General features: G+C 47.2%; 1 protein-coding gene across 1 annotated transcript in view; it reads right to left on the bottom strand.

Moving 5' to 3' along the window:
* Positions 1 to 23,353, bottom strand: part of NEK11 (NIMA-related kinase 11) — a 155,934-nt gene that overhangs the window by 48,816 nt on the left and 83,765 nt on the right. Inside the window, exon 16 of the mRNA XM_012732067.1 lies at positions 8,259 to 8,407. Coding sequence (XP_012587521.1) covers positions 8,259 to 8,407 — 149 coding nt within the window. The remainder of the gene's footprint in view (positions 1 to 8,258; positions 8,408 to 23,353) is intronic.

Raw genomic sequence — 23,353 nt, 5'->3', positions numbered from 1 at the left:
GCCATGTGGGTCACCTCCACGGCAGGGATCAGACTCACGTTAGAGTGGCTTCAGCTTCTTAGTGCTGTGCTGTAACCCACTGTGCCACCAGGGAGGTCCAACTATTATATTACTTTAAAAAAAAAATGTGGGTTCTGCATCGGCAGTCTGAGTGAAGGCTGAGATTCTGGATTTGACCAAACTTCTCAGCTTCTGATGCAGCCGGGCCCTAGATCACAACTTGAAGAGCAACCTTTAAGCAGCATGAGGGAGACAGGTGCTTTACATAGCGGAGAAGATTTCAAAAGAGAGACCAGAGAGGCAAGGCAGAGAGGAAAGAAGCTGCGTGTTCCCTTCTCATTTTCGCCAGTGAATGTCTTCCTTCCTCTTGGTAAGAGGACAGGAGCTTTTTCTTAGTTGGCTAGAAGGAAACCCACAGCATTTGTTGATGAGAAGCCTGAGACTTGAGGAGCCGGAGATAAACTGCTCCAGCGGAAGCAGGTCAAGCTAGGCACTTGGAAGCAACTCACCCAGCTCTCTGTGCACTGAACGTGTGGGTAGAGGTCTGGTGGGAGGTGGGCAGCTTGGCAACCAGCCTAGAGCCTACAGCACGGTGTCCCCGAAGAATGAGCTGTGAGTGAATAAATGAACCAACGAAAGGTAGCTTCCTGCCATCGGCCCTCAGTCTGGGACGAGGGCTGTTTTGGCACAGACACTCTTAGCGACATCTATGTTTAGACGTTCCCCGGAGGCTCCAGCAGGCTCTGTGCTGACTGCTTCTGTCCCCTGAGGCGGTGAAAGCACAACCATCTGTCTCCACCAGCACCTGCACGCTCTCCTGGCACGTGGGTTGTGCGGACTCCCAAAGGCCTAGCCAGAGCGGGCTCGGAAGACGGCCACCCAGTCAGACAGGCAGACAGGGAGACAGGCAGCTTCGCGGCCAGGAAGTGTCTTCTTCCCAGGGCTGAGAGCTCGGAGCGTGAGTGGGAGTGGCTCTGGACGCTACGTCCTCCCACTGCTGACAGTCCACTTCATAGAGCTGCACTTTAACCCCTGTGCCAGCAGGGTGCTTCCATAATTCTAAAGGTACTTCAAAGGCTGAACCAGAACAGGCAGGTTTTGTTTGGAGATGTGAGAGGAAGGGTGAGTCAAGGGTGCCTAGGGAGCAGGCGGGGGTGGTGGGCTGGGGCTGGGGTAGTCAGGTTGTCTTTGGGCAAATTTAGCTCAGTATGCCCAGGCAGGCAGGGTCTGTGAGTCTAGAGCTCCAGGGGATGGAACTGAAGAATGAAGATACACATTGGAGAGTTGCTGGTCTAGAGAACACTGTGATACAAGTGACTGCGTGAGAGGCCCAAGAAGTGACTCTTGGCTGTGTCTGTTTGGTTCACCACCAGAGACCCAAAGCTCCGGACACGCAAACACGCGCTCTGTAAAGAAATGCTGCCGGCAATGACCCCGCTTCCTCACTGCCAGTCGCTTTCCTAAGCTGTCGTCCACGCTCCTTCAAACCATACCCACAAATAGCCCTGAAAAATGTCACCAAGTACAGAAGCCAAAACACCAAGGTGACCTTATCCATTTTCTGCACACTCAGACATACCTTTCACATCTCAGTTTGATCTCATTAGAAGCCAAGTCCCGGTTTATCTGCATTCATAATTCATAGAAAGACAGAGGATGCCGTTCAGCACAAAGCCCTAGGATGGAGCTGACGGCACCTTTGTGGAGGCCGCCCTAACATCAGGAAGCTAACACCGTAGCTCCTGGGTCACCGCTGATGGCTGCCTTCTCCCAAGGAGCGATGGGACACAGAGTCACATCTGCAGATCTCAAACTGCAAACGAGCCCCCAGGCTCCTTTCACACGAACCGCCTCTGCCACTGAGTTCGGAATCGCTGAACCGAGACTGCTAATGCGTCCACATTTTGCTGCTAATGCCTGTTTACTCTGCATTATTAAAAACCTCCGAACTGCAGCTGTCTCTTATCAACGCTCAGGCTCGCGCACGTCGGCATCTGTGGGGTTGTTTTAGGGTTTCACAGACATCTCTGGGGACCCAGGACAGAACTCTCAAGCCCCTTTGGGTGACAGTTTGGAAATGCAGAGGGGGAGCAGAAGCAAAGAGAGCCACGCGGAGGGAGGGGCTTCACCACGCCAGCCTGGGAGCGCAGGATGCATCTTGAGGAGAGGCTCAGGCTGATCTGCCCTGGCATTCTAGCAAAGTCTGTCAGTCAGCCCCCACCCCCACCACACCTGCCACGCATGCACTCCTGGGTGGCTACTTATCTCCTCACAAGCTGCATGGCCAATACCAAAGGGAGAAAGTTCTGCAACTTAAGCAAGGTTTACTGGAACAGAAAGAGAAAGGTAACACACGCTTCGTTCCTGCAGGTGACAACTTTCCATTCTTGGTCTAGTTTTGTCCTGATTTGAATATTGGAGTCAGAGGAATCTTGGCCCTGTGCCTGAAATGGGATATGAAATCATCAGATCCTGTTCTGTTTTACCTGTGTTGGAGCTTCTTTTAGGACCGGCCTTCCTTTACCAACTAAGACCTTAAGTTCTAGACTCACCAGCGTGTCTGCGAGTTGACCCAGTGAGCACCTGCTGGCTTGACTCCTAGCTCCATCAGAGGCCTGTGACCGGGTCAGAGGAGTCGTTTCCTGTTTCTCAATTTTCTCACTGGTAAAGTGGGATGGAGACATCAACTCCCAAAGGGCTCATGAGGATTCCTGGGGCTAAGGCGTCTGGCAAACCGTGACCACTGCTTCTCCAGTAGGCAGCATGCCCCGGGCTTCCCTGTGGCCGGTCCTGAGGAAGTGGGGCACCCCCAACAGCACTCAGGGGTGTCTCACTCTGTTCTCACAGCTGAAGCAGCATGAAAAGAGACTCACACTCTCTTTCCAGTAGAAACAAGCACTCCAAGACTCAATGAAACTTCTCCATGTAGATGAATCACAAAGAAGTGGACCGTGGTGCATGCTGAGACAAATGAATCCATAGCTGCAGGGGTGGTGCTGGCTGCCACTCAGAACTGATGACTCCTGGAGGCCTGGCCCTCCCCAAAATGTCCAGACAGACTTTTCCCAGAAGTCCAGAGTAGGCTTTTTCTAATATGTGTTACCTTGCTATAGGGAACTACAGTCAGTAGAGGCCTTGCAGGCCTCAGGACAAACTTATTATAATGCTAAAGAACGCAGGTTAACTACCTAGATGTGGGGGCATCTTCAGGGATCACCTTTTATCCAAGACACTTATCTTAAGGCAGGGCAGACATGCAGTGGCAAGGTTTTGTGCTAAGACATCAACCCCTCCTTGTCACGGAGACGCCTCTCCTCAACAGCCCAGCCCTGGGTCCCACCCCTCAGCTCAGTATGTACATCCCTGCTTTGCCCCTTCATTTGGGATTTACAGTCATGCCAATTCTTCATCTGTCTGGGATTAAGTTGGGTCTATTCTCTTACTCATTTGCTTGATGTTAATTTCTTTGCTTCTCCAGCCTGAGAAGAACCCAGGGGGCGGGTGGTGTTCCCCTGCTCATGGCACCGCTAAGATCAATCCAAGGCAAAAGGTGCCTGCTTCTAAGTATGAAGTGAATTAGGTCAGATGGTACAGAACAGCAGGTAAATCAATCTTACTACGTGGACTCAAGATTTCTAGCAGCTTCTATAGGAAAGAAATAAGAAAGGGGAAGAGGTGATAAATCTGTTTACCATAAAGGTGTGAGAGGCAGGCTCTTTGGGGTGTTAATTTTCATAACTCGGCATTTTTTCTGAAAATGGCACATTTTTGCCTCGAATATTACTCAGTCATTCTGTCAGTGAAACAGGCCCAGATAAATGCAGAGCTCCTCAGACTTTGTCTCAAACCTAGTGTGTTTACTCAATCAAATTGCTGTGCAGGGAGAAGGGAGTAAAGACAGAGTCTGACAGCTAGCTCCGCCAGCTACTAGCTGTGTGGCCTGGAGAAGTTCCTGCCCCTGACGAAGCCTCTGTTTCCTCTTGGGCAAAGTGAGGTTATCACAACAGTCTCATCTTTCAAGAGACCCGGGTCTTTAGTCAGTGCTTAATCTGACCATCAACTATAGAAAACATACCCCCAAGTGCAGCTTCTTTTTGGAGCATCAAATGAGATAGCTGACTTCATTGAGGGACTCCAGTGTATGGAAAAACATGTGTCTTGGAATAACATATGTCGAGAGCAATGCATCAAAGCCAAGAGAGGTTCTCGGGATGGAGAAGCAGGACGAGGCGGCTCTGGGCTACAGCTCTCAGCTCTCTCTCACTGGAGGCCTTCCCTTCTGCACACTACCCTTCAGGCAGAAGTGTCTGACACCTTTTCTTCCTTTCGCCCACCTTCGTCTTCCTCACCCACGCTCTTCCCCATTTGAATCCTGGCCAGTTAAATTCTACTTGAACTGGAAGTTCAACTACAATGCACGTGTCAAAAGATCACTGCCAGGAATTAAAGCAGGGAGCCACGGAGGTGGCCACTGCCTTGGAGGTATCCACAGACATACATTTTTGAGCTCACACTTGAAGCTAGTAGTATAGTGAGCTCACGGTCTCCAGCCGCGGTGGCTTCAGGAGCCGCTGCAGCGTGGACGCCACGGCCAAGCTCTTCCCAGGTGCTCCCAGCCAGTGGAGCATCATGGGAACCCCAGAGTCAGGCCAGCCCTGCCCCTGTGGACTTCTCTAATGGGCAGTCTTGGTCCCGGGGCTCCTACAGACCTGGCCAACACCCTTTCAAACTTGCATCCCTGAGGTCCTCACCCGCCCTCCTTCCCTCCTTCCTTCCCCTCAAAGATGCAGCCCAGTGTTATGGCTGGAGGTGCTCGCTGCCTACCTCACAGGCCCTTTGCTTGCACACCTGATGCTCTACTGCCTGTTCCCCAGGGTGGCACTGACACTGCATATAAAGTCCTGGGCATTGACTGAAGGTTCTGGAGAGGTTAGCTGTTACTGTGATAATCATTAGCAGAGGACACGCTGAGAGGCACTGATCCTGCTGACTGTCTGAGCCAAGGACTCTCAGTAGCAGGTGAGGCCTTGCCTAGCCTGTCTCCATTTATAACCGACACCACCTAAGCGGAAGATCACTGCTGCTTTTTCTTGTGCTTCACTGTGCAGAGGAAATTTCAAAACCCTTAGAGGATACAGAGGAAACATGCCGAAAACTTCAGGACTCACTGGGAAAATGGCCTCTGCAGCCCTTCCTGTTAGCGAGTACAAACACCATGTGCTAAGAGTCTTCTAAAGCGAGCGTCAATGAAAACCCATATTCGCTGAACAGTCCTTTCCAAGGGCATTGGCATCGGGTCATCATAGTCTGCTGGCCATGTGTGCAGCTGGTGTGTGGACACTGATTAGTCTCGGAGAGTGAAGTGATGGTCACGGCAGTAAGGGAAAGACAGAAGTGCCAACGAAAACACCCATCAGTCTCAGCCTAATACATGTCCTCTAGAGCACATGTCACACTTTGCAGTGACAGGTCCCACAGATTCTGTTGAGGACCTGTTATGATGACAGCTCTGTACTCCATTCTCCTGAGATCTGAGAAGCTGGTTCTGATTCAGTGACCACAGGCGTCCCAGAGAGGCCATCAACAGTATGATAATGGCTTGTGATAAAGGTGTGATTGATGCTCCACTTATCACAGCGGAACAACTGCCGAGCAATAACAATTAGGGGCCTTATAAAACTGCCCAGGGATGCTGCTGAAAAGATCGTCGTGGGGGGCACAGGGACTCAGCAATCAACCCCAAGGAAGCCCGTGTTGCTCTTTGAAAGCACTTCTTCCATCGAAATCAAAAGGATGCAGCTCTTGTCCCCCCTGAAGGAGTGGGAAGCCACTCCGATGCAATGATGGGGTTGGATGGACACTTAAGTGGACCCTGGGCAACCTGAGGGGTCAAGGGCAAGACTGGGGTTGGTGCGGGAAGAAACCAAAAGAGATGGCTGCAGGTTCTGCCCTATGCACAAGCGGAGCAGCTGGGTCTCGGCAGAGGTTCTGTACTGTGCCTTGTGTAGCTGATAAAACAACACAAAGAAGGAAGGATCGAAAACCTCTCACAGCCCCACGGCCACCACCCTTGGGGAGGGGGAAGATATATCAAATGACTGGGGAAAACAAATGGGGGAGGGGAAATGACCTGTCTCACAAATCACAGAGTAACACGAATTACTCTGTGTGAACCTCCACTCCTGTTTCTACTCTGCCAGGTCCATTCCACGTCAGTCGCCTTCTTAGGAAGCAGCTAGACCTGGGCCTGAAGCTCCATTCTGACCCCTCCCTCGCACAGGTAAGTCCTCTCTCTCCCGGAAACTCAGTTTTCTCATTTGGAAACACAGGGATAAGATCAGCTACCCAACAGGGTTTTGTGAAACAAAACACCATCATGTACGCGAGAGGGCTTAGCATGCGGTCCCGACAGGTTACTGACAATCCACACTGCAGCACACAACACGTGACAGATGCACAACCCAGGCAGCACAGGTGCTGCCCTGTATTTATCACCCGCCCTAAGAAATAAGAAGGGATGTGTGTTTACCCCACAACTGTAAAATCTCACTGTGACATTAGAGAGTTTGGGTAGCTTTCTATAAAGGTCACAGGACGGCTAGGTAACTTCATCAAGAGTAACAGCTAAGGTTGCGTGATTAATTTATTACATCCTGGGCAGGAATTTAGGTATTTTTACATTGATTACTTAATTTAACTCTGAAAACTACTCTGTGCAGTAGACACTATTTCCCCCTTATACAGATTAGGACACCAGGCCAGGGAAGTTAGGCTTCTTGCAAATGGTGGTGTAACCTATGGCAAATGAGGAAGCTTAGGCCATTCGATCCCCAGCCTACTGTTACGACAACCAAGCGCAAGACAGGACTTCTGTGCATCTAGCAGAGCTCCACTCCTGACCCATTGGTGCTCATCACATATTTTATTCATGGGGTTTGCTGAGTCAGTTTTCCTTTTTTATTAAAAAACACTTCAAAGTAATCATACGCATGGGTCAAATGTTACTACTTGTTGCTTTGGATAAAACTGACTATGTGTTTTGCAGGCACAGAGTGGAGAGTCTGTGACAGTGCCATCGTTTTCTGTCTCAGTGTTTGGGACAGTGGTGCAGACACAAAGAAAATCTTAATTTCAATTTGTAGTTAGAGGTGCTGTTGTCTACCAACAACCACTGGAAAAAAATGGGGAAGAGTATAGGGGAGTGTTCCTGTTTTGACACGCTAAATCATATCTCCTGCCAACTTGACTGTATTTATCTTGTATTTATTTTTCTCTTCAATTATTTGTCTTTTAACTTCTCTCATCTTTTCTCTTTCCCTTCCTCTCTCCCCCTCATCCTTTCTCTGCCTAGCTCTGTATCTATACCATTCTAGTTCCCTTCCCTGCCTGCTTCTCTCCACTTCTTATACACAATATGACAGTTTCTCTTATTGGTCTCATTTATTAAATATGGTGATGACTACTTAGTCTTTAATAAAGTGGTTAAATGATTGTGTACAATCTTCTCTGTAGATTAAGTTTCTACTGATAGGGATGTCCCTTGATGGACTTTTTACTTTAACAGCTTAATAATTCCCAGTTAATAGAAAGCTTCTATACTTTACGAAAGTTCAAGATTGGAAGGTTACTGGGTTATGAAAGTCACCTGATTTCTCTTCACATATCTCTCTTGCTTTTCTCCTTCTCTTCAGACACCCAACAGAGAAATCATATGCCATGGTTCTTTCTTGGTCTGTGTCCTAGATGGGGCTTAGTTTGCTGTGGTTAAAGAGATTTATGGCACTGGCACCTACTCAGAGACCTCCATGCTCTACGTAAGGATAGCCCTGAGAGGCCCATGCCCTAAGTGCAGAACTAACTTGTGCTCTGGAACATGATTCACCTATCTGATTACCAAGCAGAAAAGTATATTGTAAAAAATCTCCTCCTGCTCAAGATACACTTGTATTGTTTATCCAATAACTGTATATGGAGTGCTCCTCCATGTACAATGTAGTGTGTTTTCTTCCTCCCTGTCACACCCCTGTGTCAGAGACCCCACCCTTCCCTCATCGACATAGTGCAGAATATATTCTCAGAATTCCATAATGCTCTGCCTACTTTTGGATTTATTTAAACTAAGGCTTGTCAATGGATCCTCTGGAATAAAAGTCCTAGTCCTGCAAATCCCCACTTGAGGTGCTGAGACTTGACACTAGCAAGTCACCGCCCAGTCAGCACCTTGGACAGCCCCTCAGCCGCTGGGAAGCAGCGTGTACCTGGTTTGTTCTGTAAGCAGGCTGTGGTCCCTCCTCCATCTCTTCCTGTGATCCTGAGAAGATTCCTTCTTCCTCCTCACTCTCTTCAGAACAGGAATCAAATACATCTGCATAGTACTTTTCAGCTATAAGTGGGTCTTCTGGGATCTCTAAAATAGAAAACAAACAACAAGCATGTCCCACCAGTCATTAACATTATAAGAGGCGGGGCTCTCCCTGGTGCACACTGCATTATGAAGCTCTTCGAAGCCACTGCAGGACAAGTTCAATCTCCAGCCAGGGAGCTGACCCACATGGCGAGGCAGTCCTCTTCTGGCTCACCTGCTGCTCCCCTCAGCAATGTATCTCATCAATCTGCCTGTTCTACTCCCCCCTCTGTCTCGGTGAATCCTCTCACCAACCACACCTCTGGCCTGTACCTCAGTTCTGTATGCATAAATAAATAAATCTTTTAAAAAATTACAAGAGGTTAGGAACCCCTGTATTTTCCCAAAGATGTATCTATTGCTTGCACCGACAGAGTGCTGATTAGTGTGGCAGAGCTGAATCCTAGTTTCCAGAAAGCATCTGGTTAAAAGTAAAAAACACTCAGCAAAATGACACTGGAAGAGGAATGATTGTCTACAATCACATGCTGCAGGGTTGATCTCCGTCAAAGTCATTACCTTTGGAGGCATAAATCATTACAACTGAGGAAACATTGGAGCACAAACCAGATCAGATGCCCTGGCCACAAAGCCCTACTGCCCAATCTCATAAAGTTTTTGCAGAGGCAAATCAAAAGGAACTATATAAGCATTCTTCCTGAGATTGTATTTTTTTAGAGAAAATACGAGCAGTGACATCAGTCAAGATGGCTCAGATGTGTAACAGTGACAACCTGGCAAGCTGAGGAAAACATTACAGTTTTTCTCTAACAGGTTAGGAAGGTTTTGAGATGGAACTCACACTGACGTCCTGCTTACTCATATTAAGATATGGCATTAAAATAAAGGAAAGATGATCTGCTCAAGTTTATAACAGGAAGTGACTACCTAAGTCATTATTTCCAACTATAAAATACAGTCAGTGCTCAAGTGGTCTTCAGCCAAGAAAGGCCAAGATTCGATCACACACTCACCACCCACACAGACAAGTAGTGATCTCAACTCCAGCTTGCTAATGGGGATCTGGAAATATCCTTGGACAAGAAATTATACAAAGATACCCTATCACAGTAAAACTGAGCATTCCAAGTTTGGCTTTCTACCCTGCCTTAAAAAATTACCCTTCTAGGGCCTTCCCTGGTGGTGCAACAGGTTAGGATGCAGCACTGTCAAGCTGGCCACAGCTGCCTTAATGCGAGTTCGATTCCCGCCTGCCCCGGAGCTGACCCACACAGCGCGGCAGACCTCTCCTGACCCACCCATTGCTCCCCTCAGCAGTGTACTTCATCAATCTGCCTGTTCTGCTCCCCACTCTGTCTCTGGTGAATCCTCTCACCGCCCCTGCACCTCTGGCCTGTACCCCCATTCTGTATCAATAAATAAATCTAAAAAAAAAAAAACTACCTTCTAAATTGTAACACACAGCACTATTTTCAGCCCATTGTTGCTACTTTCTATGTGGTGGGGGAAATAGAATAAAAGTTCTCCCAACTTTTACATGAAAAGCTGGGCAAAAAATTCGAACTTCTTAAACTCCAATTTCTCCAGTAAAATTGACATCAGAGTGGCTATGATAATAATCCGATCTTAAAAAAGCATTTAGGGAAACTTTATACATCTATACAGATGGACTTTTCATTAACTGATTCTTTAATCCTTTGAAAGTAAAATACTTAACGGGTGAAGATTCTCTGCCAGCAGAATACTTTTAAATCTTTACTACTGGTGGTTTCCCACAAGAAGCAGTACAGTGGAATCAAAGCCAGTCAGTTCAAAAGACAAAAGCTACATTTCATATTAAAACTGCCGTTGCAAATTGCCCACAAGGGCAGTCCTGTAACTTTGTCCGGTAGCTCTGATGCAGCCTGTTTTCCTTCCAGATCATTGATTTTCAGCTGAGTAGCAGATGAAATAGATAACTTGACTACAGAGACCACATTTTATAAAAATCTTTCCTTGGTATGAGGAGAGTAAGTGTCGTATTTACTGAGAGGACAATTCAGGAGTCCAGCATGGACTGGTAGGGTGGAGCTGTGGAGAGAAGCACAGAGTCCTTTCCCTGCCTTCCCTTTCCCCTCCCCCTCAACGGCTGAGCCTCTGTCACAGAGTTGTCCATTCTCTTGCCCCACTTCTTCCTGTCCCCCCACCCCTTTCCCTGAGTACGGCTGTGTGCCAATAAAATTTTATTTACAAAAGCAGGCAGCGGGCCAGATCACAGCTCTACAACAGAAAGACCTTTCTCATGCTAAATATCAAGCCCCTCGCTGCATAGCTCAGTTCCTTGGGCTGAGTTGCAGGCCCTTTCCTTCTCTTACCAGGGATTCCTTCTAAGGAAGGAGGAGAGAGAATTGATCAGGGGAAACGTGCCAGCCGACACATGTTGAAATCACAAAACAGAGGGAATGAATCCATCCCTGAGAATTTTTAAATGAGTGCTGCTAACTCGGTGCTACTTAGAAAAGGGTTCTTGTTCAAAGGGAAAAGTCAAAAGCAGCGTGAGTCGGCTCACACCGGGTGTCATGCCATGTGCTTCAGTGAGCAGCCTGGTCAGAAGCATTTATTTCCACTGAAGGGAAAATGGCCTGTGATAAACTGCTTTCATTTCCTTGGCCCCTGAAGTCAACCTCATACTGGGGTGGCGGCCATGTCTCCATTAAGTGGGGAGAAGGGGGCAGTGACGAGGGTGTTTATGGAGGAATCCAATAACAGCTGCCTGTGCACAGACCTACTGTCGTGAATCCACGCTGGAGGAAAAGAGAAGCAGCTACCTGTCTAGGTCTAAGGTCTAAGAAAGGTCTGAAGAAATCCCTTCCTCTAGGAAGGGACTTGAGCAAGCGTGGGGGGTCACTTGCAGAGTGCTGAAATGCAGGTCTCCTGGGCCCCACCCAGAGCTGTTAATTCAGTGTGTCTGAATGAGGCCTGGAAATGTGCGTTTCTAACACGTGACCAGGGAAGCTGGTTCTGGGGCCACACCTTCAGAACCACTGCTCTAGGATGTGACCACTTCAAATAAAAACACGCTCATATACCATGTGGAAGCCTGACAGCAAACCAGAGGGAGAGCCAAGCGAGGGCAGCCTGCATAGCAATGATGGAGACAGTGCCAGATGGGCCACACAGATCTTTCTGGAACGGGGCGGGAGGGCCAAGCTGCCATTTGCTTATATCCTGATCACTTGGTAAAAGACACATTTAAGTCTGAAGTCAGAGAAAACAGTCCTCTGACAGAGACAATGTGTCCTTCATGGGGAGAGCAGGTCTCCACCCGTTAGCATCCAAGGCCCCTGCCTTTCATGTCCCAGGAGCTCTGGCCGGCTCTCTTACCCCCACACGCATCCTCCCCTGCACCATCAGAAGGGCTGACTCTGGACTTCACTCTTTTGGAAAAGGCATTTTGTTAGTTTGTACACTTCACGCGCACAGTATTTTCCTTTTAATTTTCCAAAGCCAGCTCCTCCTACTTGAAGCATGAAAGGCGAGGCAGTTAGTCAGCAGCTGAGTCTGGGTCTGGGCTGGTGTCCTGGTTCCATGGTTGATCAAGAATGATCAAGACGCTCAGGAGCAGGTCACCGGGGCAAAGAGCAGACTCCAGGGACAGTGATCTTACTTGCAAAGCCAGTCACCCCCTTCTTCATCCCCTCTTCTAGACACTGTGGGTCCCTGCCAAGAATCCAGGGAAGCCGCAGCCTTGAATTGCAAATGGCTGCTGATCTATTTCATTAGAGGGAGCCCCCTTCCAGGACCCTGGGAAGCGACTATAATTTTTCAATTATCGTAACATTTAGTGAGATGGGAGTCTTGCAACCACACACTTGCTAAGGAGCATTTTGAACAAATGTCCAGTCCAGGAAAGAATAGGGACAGCTCCCCGTGAAATGGACACGCTCACCTGCTCGGACTCCAAAGGAAAAATGAAGTCTCCAGTGGGTTAACACTTAGCTTCTGGAATTATCCCAACCTTCGGCTTCCCTCACATCTTGCACAGGCTGCCACAAGCTGCCCACAGCACTCGCCAGTCACTCTCCCACCCTCCCCTGAGGATGGCAGCCAAGGCCTACTGTCAGCTGGCCCTCTCCTCCCACCAGAGAATTTGGCAGCCCTCAGTTAAAGGCGTGCTCCTAGAGAAAGTCTGGTTGGGTGGTCTTGGGCTGGGTCCAGGCAGCTTTATTTTTCTGATGAGTTCTAGATGGTTCTCCAATGTGCCCTGAGGTCAGGATTTGGCTTTTGTAACTCAGACTCTCTGTATTTCCCCCCTGAACTTGCTCTTGCTTCACAACTTCATTCCTTTAAAGTGTTGCTTGCTCTTCTAGAATTGTCCCATCCAGTATGGCAGCCACCAGGCACATGCGGCAATTTAAATGAAAATGAGATAAATTTTAAAAAATCAGTTCTTCCATGTACTAGCCATATCATAAGTGCTCGAGAGCCACTGGTGACAAGATTACAGCACATTTTGGCCATCTCAGAGAGTCCAACCGGATCTTAAGGTAGAGCAGTGTTCTAGAATATTCTTACTCTCACCCCACTGGGGAGCATACTTCATTCTGAATTTTACTAGCTTAGTTTTTATAGCCCAGAGGTCTTTCATTTTCCCCACCCACCCACACTGTGAATTCATAGGGCCTGGGCCAGAGGTGCGGCTCCTCTGTGGGCTCCCACAGTGTGGTTCTCTGGGTGGAGCAGGCTGGTGCTTTAGCTGAACCCAAGTACCTTTCCCTTTGACTTCTGTTTTTTTCTGACCACTTTTTTTCCTGCACTTCAGGAAGTTATCTCAGTGCTTAGAGTGCTGAATATGCTCAATCCGAACATTAATTCTCTTGGCAAAAATCCTGCCCTTTGTTGTTTCCAACAGTGCCAACTGCATGCTGGGTAACTCTGTGGACTCTTCCCTTGTTGCCATGGTAACACTTGCAGGCCATTCCTTCTTGAATAGCGCCCATCTCCTTGATGTCCACAATCTCCCCTTTCTTGCAGATTAGAATGTATGTGGCCAAAAAACCACCTCCGTGTTTTCTAAGAGACCCAGAGGACACCCAGTGGCTGCCTCGCTCCCTTCGTGGGCTGTGTGGTCACGATTTTCTGGGAGATGGCAGTCCTGGCTGAAAGGAACCAACTAGATTTCTTTAAAGCCCTGGGATGTGGGTCACTTCACCTTGGTGATCCTCTGCTCCTCCCTGGCCAGGACCCCCACTAAGACCACCAATAACACCCCCATGTCTCCTGCTCTGGCACTGACTGAATCCTAGCCTGGTCCAGGCCTCTTCTGCCTCCTCCAGAGTCGCAAAGGACCTGCCGGATCAGATCTCACCTGTAAGGTGCTTCCTTTTTTTTTTTTTTTTTTTAAATATTATTAGCTTATTTAGAGTCTGAACAAGTGAAAGGACTTTTTTTAAAAAAAGGTTTTTATGTATTTATGCATACAGAACTGGGGTACAGGCCAGAGGTACAGGGGTGGTGAGAGGATTCACCAGAAACAGTGGGGAGCAAACAGGCAGATCGACAAAGTACACTGCTGAGGGGAGCAGCGGGTGGGTAAGGAGAGGTCTGCCGCGCCATGTAGACCACCTCAGGGGCAGGGGATCGAACTCGCACTGAAGCAGCGGTAGCCAGCTACTGCAGTGCTGTGTTCCAACCCCCTGCGCCACCGGGAGGGCCAGTCCCACCTTCCTTCACCATGTCTGCAAGCAGAGTTTACATCATGCCGGAGGCCGCCCTCGGCCCAGACACAGGCTGGCCCTGGGCCTCCCGCAGCCAGCGCCTTCTGCCACACATCGGGGCTCCGGTTTGTCTGCTTGCCCACACCTCCAACTGCAAGTGGAGTAAACTTCAAATTCAAACGACACCATTCTAGTCTTGGCGGGGGCGGCACGGCAAGTGGGGGCTCAGCTGTTGCTTGCTTTTACACCTCTCCGATGACGCATTCTTCTCTCACACCGAGACAGGTTAGTGCCGGTACCCTGACCTTTTCGAAAATAACCCTCAAAATGATGGCTAAAATTAGCCATGCTGATTAGATTAGCCTACAGCATCACACAGGAGGCTGTGAAAAGAAGTGGTTTTCTTAGTCAAAATGCATATTCATGACCCTTGCTGTGTGGAAGGCTAAATTAAGTACAGTGCAGAATCTTTTTTATATACAGAATAACAGGTTCTGCTCTAAGTTTTTTGCTAGTGACATCTACTTGATCAAGTGTACTCAAGACTCCTCACCCCGACACAGAAAGACACACGGAGAGACAGACAAATCACTCTCGAGCTCCCCAGTTGGTGCTTTTATCTGCGTGTCAAGATGATTCTCCCTTAGGCAAAACTATAACATTCTTCTGAAGTTTTTCCTTCTGGTTTGCTGAGCAAAAGTCAAAACAACTATGTGAAACTTGTCTTTTCTCCATCAGATTCAGAGAAATAAATGCAGACCAGGGAATCCCCTCTGGAGCAGAAATGGGAAGAGTGGAGAGAGACCCTCAAGGAGTAGATGCCGTGGCAGGTGGCAGGAGACCTAGACTTCCGTGGCTTCAGGCAAGTGGGTCCTGACTATAAAAGGGTAATAGAAGTAACTCACCAGCCTAAAAGTAGGTGCCTGAGCTATACAGGTGCTTTCAGCTTGTTTCTGCACACTGAGGCTTGCAAGCGCGTGGCATGGAGTAATGGACCCGACCAGTGTGTAGACGAGTCACGTGGGGAACTAACGCAATGCAGATTCTGGCTGCGAGGTCTGAAGTGCAGCCTGAGAGCCTGGCTGCTGGTTGACTCAGCATGATGGAGATGCCATGGTGCAGGAGCCACACGGAGTGTGAGGAGAAGTGAGATGACAACAGAGATTTTCATGAAACTGAATAATTTAACTTGCAATCAAAGTAAAGCCTCTACCTCTCTCTCATTTGAATTTGGCTGTGCTTTCTCATTAATAGTGGCTGGGGAACCCTGGAATGTACTTAGCGACTTATTTCCTGGCAGAGAATGCTTGTAAGCCAAATGGGGTTTCCTTTCCAAGGAAAGCCTGGGGTAGGATTTTATTTTTTCCACTACCATTCTTCTGGAAAATATTTGTTTCCCAGTGGCAGCACCTGCCAGCTGACAGGCCAGCAAGAGGCAGTCAGGAAGCCACTGGAAGATGCTTGCTGGTGCTAATACGGTCTTAGTTTGTCAGTGTGAACAGGCAAACCGAGAATAGCAAGACAGGCCGATGAAGAGGAAAACCCAGGGGAGCCTGGTGTGTGGATTCTGTGGGCAGGGCGCACATGCAAATGTGGTTAATTAAGGGAGGTGCCCACCATACACATAGTTCAGGCCTCTGTGTGGGTAAAGTTTCCACTGGACTTTGTGGGTGACCTGCCCTTTCTTGACCAGGATGCATCCTGTTCCATGGGATCTGGTCTCAGAGAACAAGTTAAATCAAGTTTCAAAGAAACTCTTGCATGGCCTATAGGATCTAGAAAAGTGTCTATTTATCTATCCCCAATGTGTAATAACAACGATTAGTAGGGCCCTACACAATTCACAACGTGCTTTCAAACCTATTTGCTCACCAAGCCTCGCTCACAACAGTGCGGGGTGGTGGTGTGGGCTCTGTGCCACCCACGCAAAGTGTTTAGAGTTACTGCACCTCTTTGCCGTAGTACTTGAAAGGCGCAGACCCCACACCACATCTTCTGATTCCAAATCCAGGGCTATTCATAGTGAGACCTGTTCACTACAAATGTGCTTGGCCGTTCTTCGAAGAGAGTCACTCAGTTTGGCCATCAACCCATAGATGCAGCGACTCGGTGTGAACATTTACACTTCCTTGCAGTCTTTCTCACCACCTGCCAGCGCCCTCTCCTCCTCCTCTCCTCAACCCTCACCCCCACCATACACAAACCACAAAGCATTTCAAATAACATCCAGAGCCCTAACCAGAGGTTAAAACGCAACTTTTAAAAGCATGAAGTTGTCATGGAAAGAGCTGTTCAATGGAAGTGACTGCATTCGTTCTCTGCTGGTGCACAGCAAGTTATCCCCAAACCATGGCTTTCATCTCCCAAAGTGCTAATCCTGTCTTGGCTCTCGTGGACCTGTACTTCGCAGTGACTATTTACATTTCAACTTGATCTGGCCCCAACCAGTTGGGCCTCAGTGTCACCCAGCCCGAATCTCGAGCCCCGCCGGAAGTGGGTCCTGCAGGACACGGGATGTCTCTCAGCCTTCGCTCTGACCTGGGCTGGGCCCTTTCTGTACTGTTCTGGAAGAGTCATGGTGTTTATTGAGTTTTACCTTAGATTTAGCTAACAAACATTCCCACTATTGTGCAACAAGTGAAAGAACAACTAGCAGAAAACAGGCTCGGTGGCCTCTCCGGGAAATAGCCAGCTGCTGTCCCCTCAAGCACAGGTGATTGTACCTGGGCATCCTCGAGGAACACACAGGGCACCCGCTGACCTGTATCACATTCTTTTCATGAACAGCTGTGCTAAGTCACCACACCCCCGCCCCCCGGCCCCTTGAAAGTTACCTTTGCCCGATTTCATAACTAGGGAGAATTGCACTGCTGGACGTTTGCATGGCTAACAGTGTTAAAAGTTTTTGCTTCAGCAACATCAAAGCCACGCTTCAACGAAGGGAAGGAGACCATGTCATCTCCCAAGCAAATCTCTTCCAGTTTCCATTTCCCAGTAGTATTCTGCATCTATGAGCCTGCTTCTCGCAAGGACCCTGGGCAGAAAATGATGGGAACAAGTCGAAACTAGGGCTGGTGGGCCAAAGCTGGGCTTCCTGCTTTTGCAATCAAGTGCCACTGTCTGTGTTTTATTCTGTCTGTAACAGCAGTGGCAACAGAGATATTATGACCTGCAAAGTCTAAAATCTTTCTACTTTCTGCTAAAAGTAAAAGACCATTTAAGAGAGTTTGTCAAGCTCTGGTAGAGATAATATAGTAGCTACCGTCACTCTGGATAAACACAGATGCGCCATGGAGCTGGGAGTAGCCTCTGTTTCAAATCTCTGGTTGTTTCCAGTGCGCCCGTCCATAGTGAACTTGGCAATTACACAACATGTCATGGACACTGAAGCCCAGAATCCCCATGGTGAGAAGAGAAAGCTCTTGCGAAGCTTGTTCTAGATACTATGTGCCGGTCAAAGGAGTAAGAGCCCACACTTACTATCTGATTTTTGACTCTGCAGGTCAAGTCTTCCTCCAACACTGACCTCTGTCAGCAACCTTGTTCCCCAAACTCTCACAGGGAGTGGATTCTCTGAGAACAGCGACATTTAAACCACAACCTGAAGAAGACAGAGGACTAAGCAGGGACACAGTGAGGCTATGGCGCTTGTACTACATCTGAGGTACATCTGAGGTACAAGAGGAGGGCACGTCCGAGAAACAGAGAGAAAACCAGTGTAACAACCCTGGGGAAGGGCGTGACGCCCCCCCCCCAGCAAGCCCCAGACAACTTGGGGTGGTTAGTCACCCCAACAGGAGTGAGGTGGGGGTGTTCCGCTGCGGCTGGCCTTGGGCAGCAGGGTGCCAAGTAGGCCACGTGGAAAGCTTTCTCTTTTGTACACGAAATCCCACAGAACGCCACACAGGGTTTAAGCAGATAATGACATGCTCTGGTTTTCAATGTAAAAGGTCACGTCAGCAGCCATGTAGAGGGTAAATCGTTGGAGGCTGGAGACTCCTGAGGTGAAGGTGGGGCTCAGCTGCCTAGTCTTGGGTAGTTGGAGGTGCCTCGAGCAGCCTGCAAAGGGCTCCTCCTAATCCACTTTATAGATAGTGTCGACAAGTTAGAAAGTTCTGGAACTTGTAGGCCAGCACAGGGCCAGACTGGGAAGGCTGAGCTCACCTGAGACCTCGGCTGCATCTCTTGATGTCTCCTGACACTATGTGGACTTCCTGTTTCTCATCTATCACATGGGGAACAAAGTTGAAGCGATGCATCCAATTGTATGATCCTAGGGAGGATGAACATTTCTTACAGAAACAAAGGGGGAAATGTACTTCATAGTTTGTAAATGGCTGTGGCTTCTCCTAGTCAGTAAAACTCATTTTAAAACACAAGCCTCTCACAGTTAAGGTGGTGTGATAATTGGTGACAATTTATAACAATTTAACAGTGCAAACAGCAAAGGTATTGTGTGGCTTCACTCAATAAAGTGAAAGGGATCATTTTAAACAATAGACAAGGGAAAATTAATCAGCGTTAAAAGGAGAAATGTTGCCCATTTCTGACTTTAGGATCTGAATTAATAAGATCCTATTGAAAAGCTAGAAAACTTGGAGGCTCTAATAAATCTTGAGAATAGATGAGGTGCATGTAAATAAAAATTCAGGCTCATCAGGGCTTTTACTGCCTGTTCACTAGAAAACCAGAAGTGTGTTAATTTCATTGGTACATTAGAGAACTCTACGAAGGCACCTAATTTTTCACAGGCCATTCTACTAAAAACAATCCTATATCTTCGGAGAGAAAATCCAACGAAAAGGAATAGATGCATTCAATAGTACTAGAGAGGCTGACCCAGAGAGAGCTGACGTGTAAGAATGTTGACACAGGACAGCCCGTCTTAAGATGTCTTCTGAAATCCTAGGCCGCCTGGGAAAGGGTACATTTTACTGTCATTCTCCCTCCCAGGGTCTGAAGGTTTTATTTCCATGACTTAAAGGCTGAAAATCAACTGCTCTAAGGCGCTGATTGCACTTGCTGATGTTACAGCTCTCTAAGGACTATTTTTTGAAAAACTGAAGAGTAACACAAAATAATTTATCAGGCAATTTGCATCTTATTTGGGATTCCTCAGTGATGAGAACTGCTGTGCCTTGCAAGGGCTGGAGCTGGAATTTGGGGAACTGATTTCGAAGCTCGCCAACTCCTGGGGGGAAATATATAAGTAAATGAATATACTTCTCTGTGCAATTATCCCCACAGGAGACCCCCTCAAACCATTTCAAGATCTTGCATCCACCTACTTAGCACATAAAATGATGGGGATGAAAGCCTGAAAGTCAGCATCTCGGGAAGACTGCCGCTGTTACAGTAACACTGGCAACATTATTTCTGCTTATTAATGATTTCACACCCACAAAATTCAAAGAGAGTTGTTCTCACCTCAGAGTACCCTACTCGTGAAAGCGCTCCTGCTGCTTCATTATCCTTTTTTCCAGTTTATTAAAATTTGTTTAACAGGGCAGTACAAATGGAGAAATTATTCATGATGCCCAGGAATATTTAATGCTGGCTCTGTCAGTCTCTCACTTGATGAGCCAAGAAGAACTGTTCTCAGGGAGTGGCCCAGGACCCCTGAAGTCCCTAAGACCCTTTCAGGAGAATCAAAAATCGAAGCTACTTGTATGACAATATTAAGATGTTATTTGCCTTTTTCACTCTCAACCTCTCACCCAGGGGACTTTTTCAGACATGGCGATATGTAACTTCACAAGAGTCTAAATGCAAAGCAGATGAGATTGACTTCTAATAAACCAATTATTTAAAACACTATAAAAATGCAGAACAACGCCAATCTTTACAACAAATTACTTTTGGAAAAGCAAGCTGATTTTCATAATCTGTGACAATATGAATGTAGGTGATAGCGTGATGCGAAGCGAAACAGGGCAGTCACAGAAAGACAAATGCTACGTGAGTCCACTTACGTGAGGTGTCTGGAATCCACTCATAGACTCAGGGCTGGGATGGTGTCTGCCAGGGACTGGCTGAGGGGGGTTAGGCAGTGACTAATCAAAGGGCATGAAGTATTAATTAAGATGAACAAGTCCTAGTGATCAGCTGTACAACCCTGTACTTCTAATCAACAAAGCTATACTTGGAAAATTTGTTAAGAGGATGGATCATTGTTAGCACAATAAGATAAAATTTTAAAATTAGATAAAATAGCAAAAACATTAATAAACAAATGAACGAGTAAGTTAAAGCAAGGAAAGGGTGTATATTCTAATATTCAACCACATTAAGATGATATCATAATAATGTAATTTTTTAATCCAGTGAGAGAATCAAGTTTATTGGTAACATAAGCCTGGAAGAAATAATTTATACATTATGGCCCTCCCGGGAGGCACAACAGGTTGAAGCATAGCACTATGAAGCCAGCAGCAGACGCTTCAGCGTGAGTTTGATCTCCGGCCAGGGAGGTGACCCACATGGCGCAGCAGATCTCTCCTGCTCCCCTCAGCAGTGGACTTGGTCAATCTGCCTGTTCTGCTCCCCGCTTTGTCTCTGGTGAATCCTCTCACCATCCCTGCACCTTTGGCCTGTACCCCAGTTCTGTATGAATGAATAAATAAATCTTTAAAAAAAAATGTGGATGGAGACTGGACTCTTGAAGCTTTTAATAGTCACGTGCTTCACTTTAGATAATATTGCCTGACTTCCTGCACTTACTGGTAAGTCCAAACTGTAAGACTTTCCCCATGCAACTCCCCTTACCTCCATTTTAGACAGCATTGTGTTTTGTTAAAGTTTACAACCTCCGTGTTAATTTTGTTTTGTCCTGAAACCATGATCTCCAACAATCCTTCCTCTGCAAATAGGGGTCTTGGAATTCTGCTCTAAATGACGGGACCCTAAGATGCACCCACCACTTTTTACTACAGTGCCGACTGCTAAGCGTTTCATTTGATTTTGTTCTTTCTATTATTGTTTTAGTCTATTATTCTATTATTACTCAAAACTTATTCTACTATTTTCAAAAAGACCTTCTGGTGTTATATTTCCTAAGTGCTTTTCTGCCTGAGGATGCCTGTCTCTTGTTACCTCTGGCTCGAAGGACGGCTGAGCAGTAAGTGGAATGACTTGCTTACTTTCTGACCTCGTATCTGTAGACATCATTCTGCTGGCTTTTTGCACGTCCTGTATCTGTTGACCACATCTAATCTTTTCACTCTTAACTGGCAGTGGGATGCTGGCTTTTGGAAAGAGGGCGGCTCTTGCAATTTCCCTGATTTCAAGCTACCCACGTGCTGCGGCTGAGCAAGGGCAGCGCGGGCCGACGAGACTGCAGGGGAGGAGGGCACGGCCCGAGGGGCTCCGCGCTCCAGGCCTGCCTGGCGGAGTCTGGCCATGGCCACGTGTGCTTTCTCCAGCCTGGAGAGTGTGCTGCTGCACAGCGTCGTGTGAGAATCGCAAGTACGGGCTCTAACTCGGAGCCTCAGAAGATAGAGGCTACGTATGGAGCTTGTTTTTGAAATTTTTCCATGAGGAATTCTGAGAGGCGGTTGTCCTGGAAGGCCTGGGACTGAGAGCACAGACCAGCAGAATCATCTCAAGGAGCCAGGAGGTGGCCTGAGCCGGACTGCTCAGACCTGCTCGACAAGCCCGAGCGGGAACCCCTCAAAGTAGAGTGTCCTGCAGGCGAACTGCCCTAAGTGAGGCCGTTCTAGGGCTTCGGCTGCCTTGACGAGATGAAGTGCTATGGGCTGACCAAAGACGCGGCCACAGAGGCCTCCCGCCATGGCTCCCGCTGAACTCTCCCACTTCACGAGAGGAATGAGATCAATCTGGAATCTGCTCCAATTAATTTTTAGGGAAACCGCTTACAAATTTCAGGAAACTTTAGAGTTTGTCTCATAGTTGTTCATAACACGCAGCAATGGAAACATGTTGTTTTGAATAAACCACGACTTGTCGCTTCTAGGGAATGCCCTATTTAAGATAAATATAGCCTGCCTGTCTCACCAGATCTGTGGTAAGAATCAGATTAGATCTAATGCTTCACATAAAATCATAACTGAAGAAGGGATTATTAAATTTTAAACTCAAAAATTAATCTTAGTAAATCTCTAATATGAAAATCAATCTTAATTTTGAATTAATTAGATTTTTATTTCCGTGTACATTCCCAAGGGAAATGAAATCCTACATACATTCATTTGAACTCAGCACAGACTTTTCTGGATCTTAGAAATCTGCTAGGAAAAGCAACTTGCTGACATTTCCTCATATTGTAACCAAAGAAGAAAATAAGGGAATTGAAAGCGATTTGTCTATAGCCAGAAGGAAGCTTATCCATAACACCTTCATGACAAATATAGAACCTCTATGTATCAGACAAACTCCCTGATTTCATTACAAACCCAAAGCAGAGAGTTCATTAAAATAACTGCATGCATTACGTGATATTTCCATTGCAAAAGGGCATGGTCAGGCCTAACCCGGCTCTGTGCTTTCGTCTACTGCGTGTGGTTTAAATCCCAAAGGAGACCACAGCGGGAAAGCTAATGTATATTCCTGTCCTTATTATGCGCCTTAATACAAACTATATTTACATCTATAATGTATTTAGAAAAAGTGGCTGGGAATTTTAGCTGCCGGTTAACAGGCTCGGGATGGTGGCAGAGGGGGATCTTTTTAAGAGCGAACTTAGTCCTGGGTTCCACTTCTGTGGATCCGTGTGGATCCTCGACCACCATGGCTGCAGGGACTTGGCTTTAGTCCTCAGAGCTGTCTACCTTTTTGACAAAGGAGGTAGCTTTACTTGGTGCTAAAGCAAACTGGCCTGGACACAATAAAGGCCATAATTTGAGCAGTGGAACTAACCAGTCTCAGTCGTTTTATATTTCTCAGCAATGCAAACACTGTAGCACATACGGTGCCCCAAATTACACTTAATGCATAGGATGGAGGATGGAGGCGGCTGTAACCAGAAGGCCATCAGGATGTTTAAAAACTGAAATAGTATTCATCACCAATTCAAAGGTTTTCTGTGGAACTTGAAAAAATATTGCCACTGATTTGACACTGATTGCCTCTTTTTAGGATTGCACAATTGTACAATTTCTAGATTTCATCTAGTGTGCTAAGCTCTTGGTATCCCATCTAATTTAATCCTCACTTAGGTTTTAAAAATGGTGCTATTATTATTATCCAAGTAAGAAAATTGACATTGTGGCCCTCCCTGGTGGCGCAGCGGATTAAGCGCAGCACTAAGAAGCTAAAGCCACTTCCACATGAGTTC

The sequence above is a fragment of the Condylura cristata genome, unplaced genomic scaffold, assembly GCF_000260355.1.
Source record: "Condylura cristata isolate star-nosed mole 26May11 unplaced genomic scaffold, ConCri1.0 scaffold00033, whole genome shotgun sequence".
In the NCBI taxonomy this organism is placed as follows: domain Eukaryota; kingdom Metazoa; phylum Chordata; class Mammalia; order Eulipotyphla; family Talpidae; genus Condylura; species Condylura cristata.
Note: the sequence above shows the minus strand (reverse complement) of the source record. Positions and strands in the feature narration are given on the sequence as shown.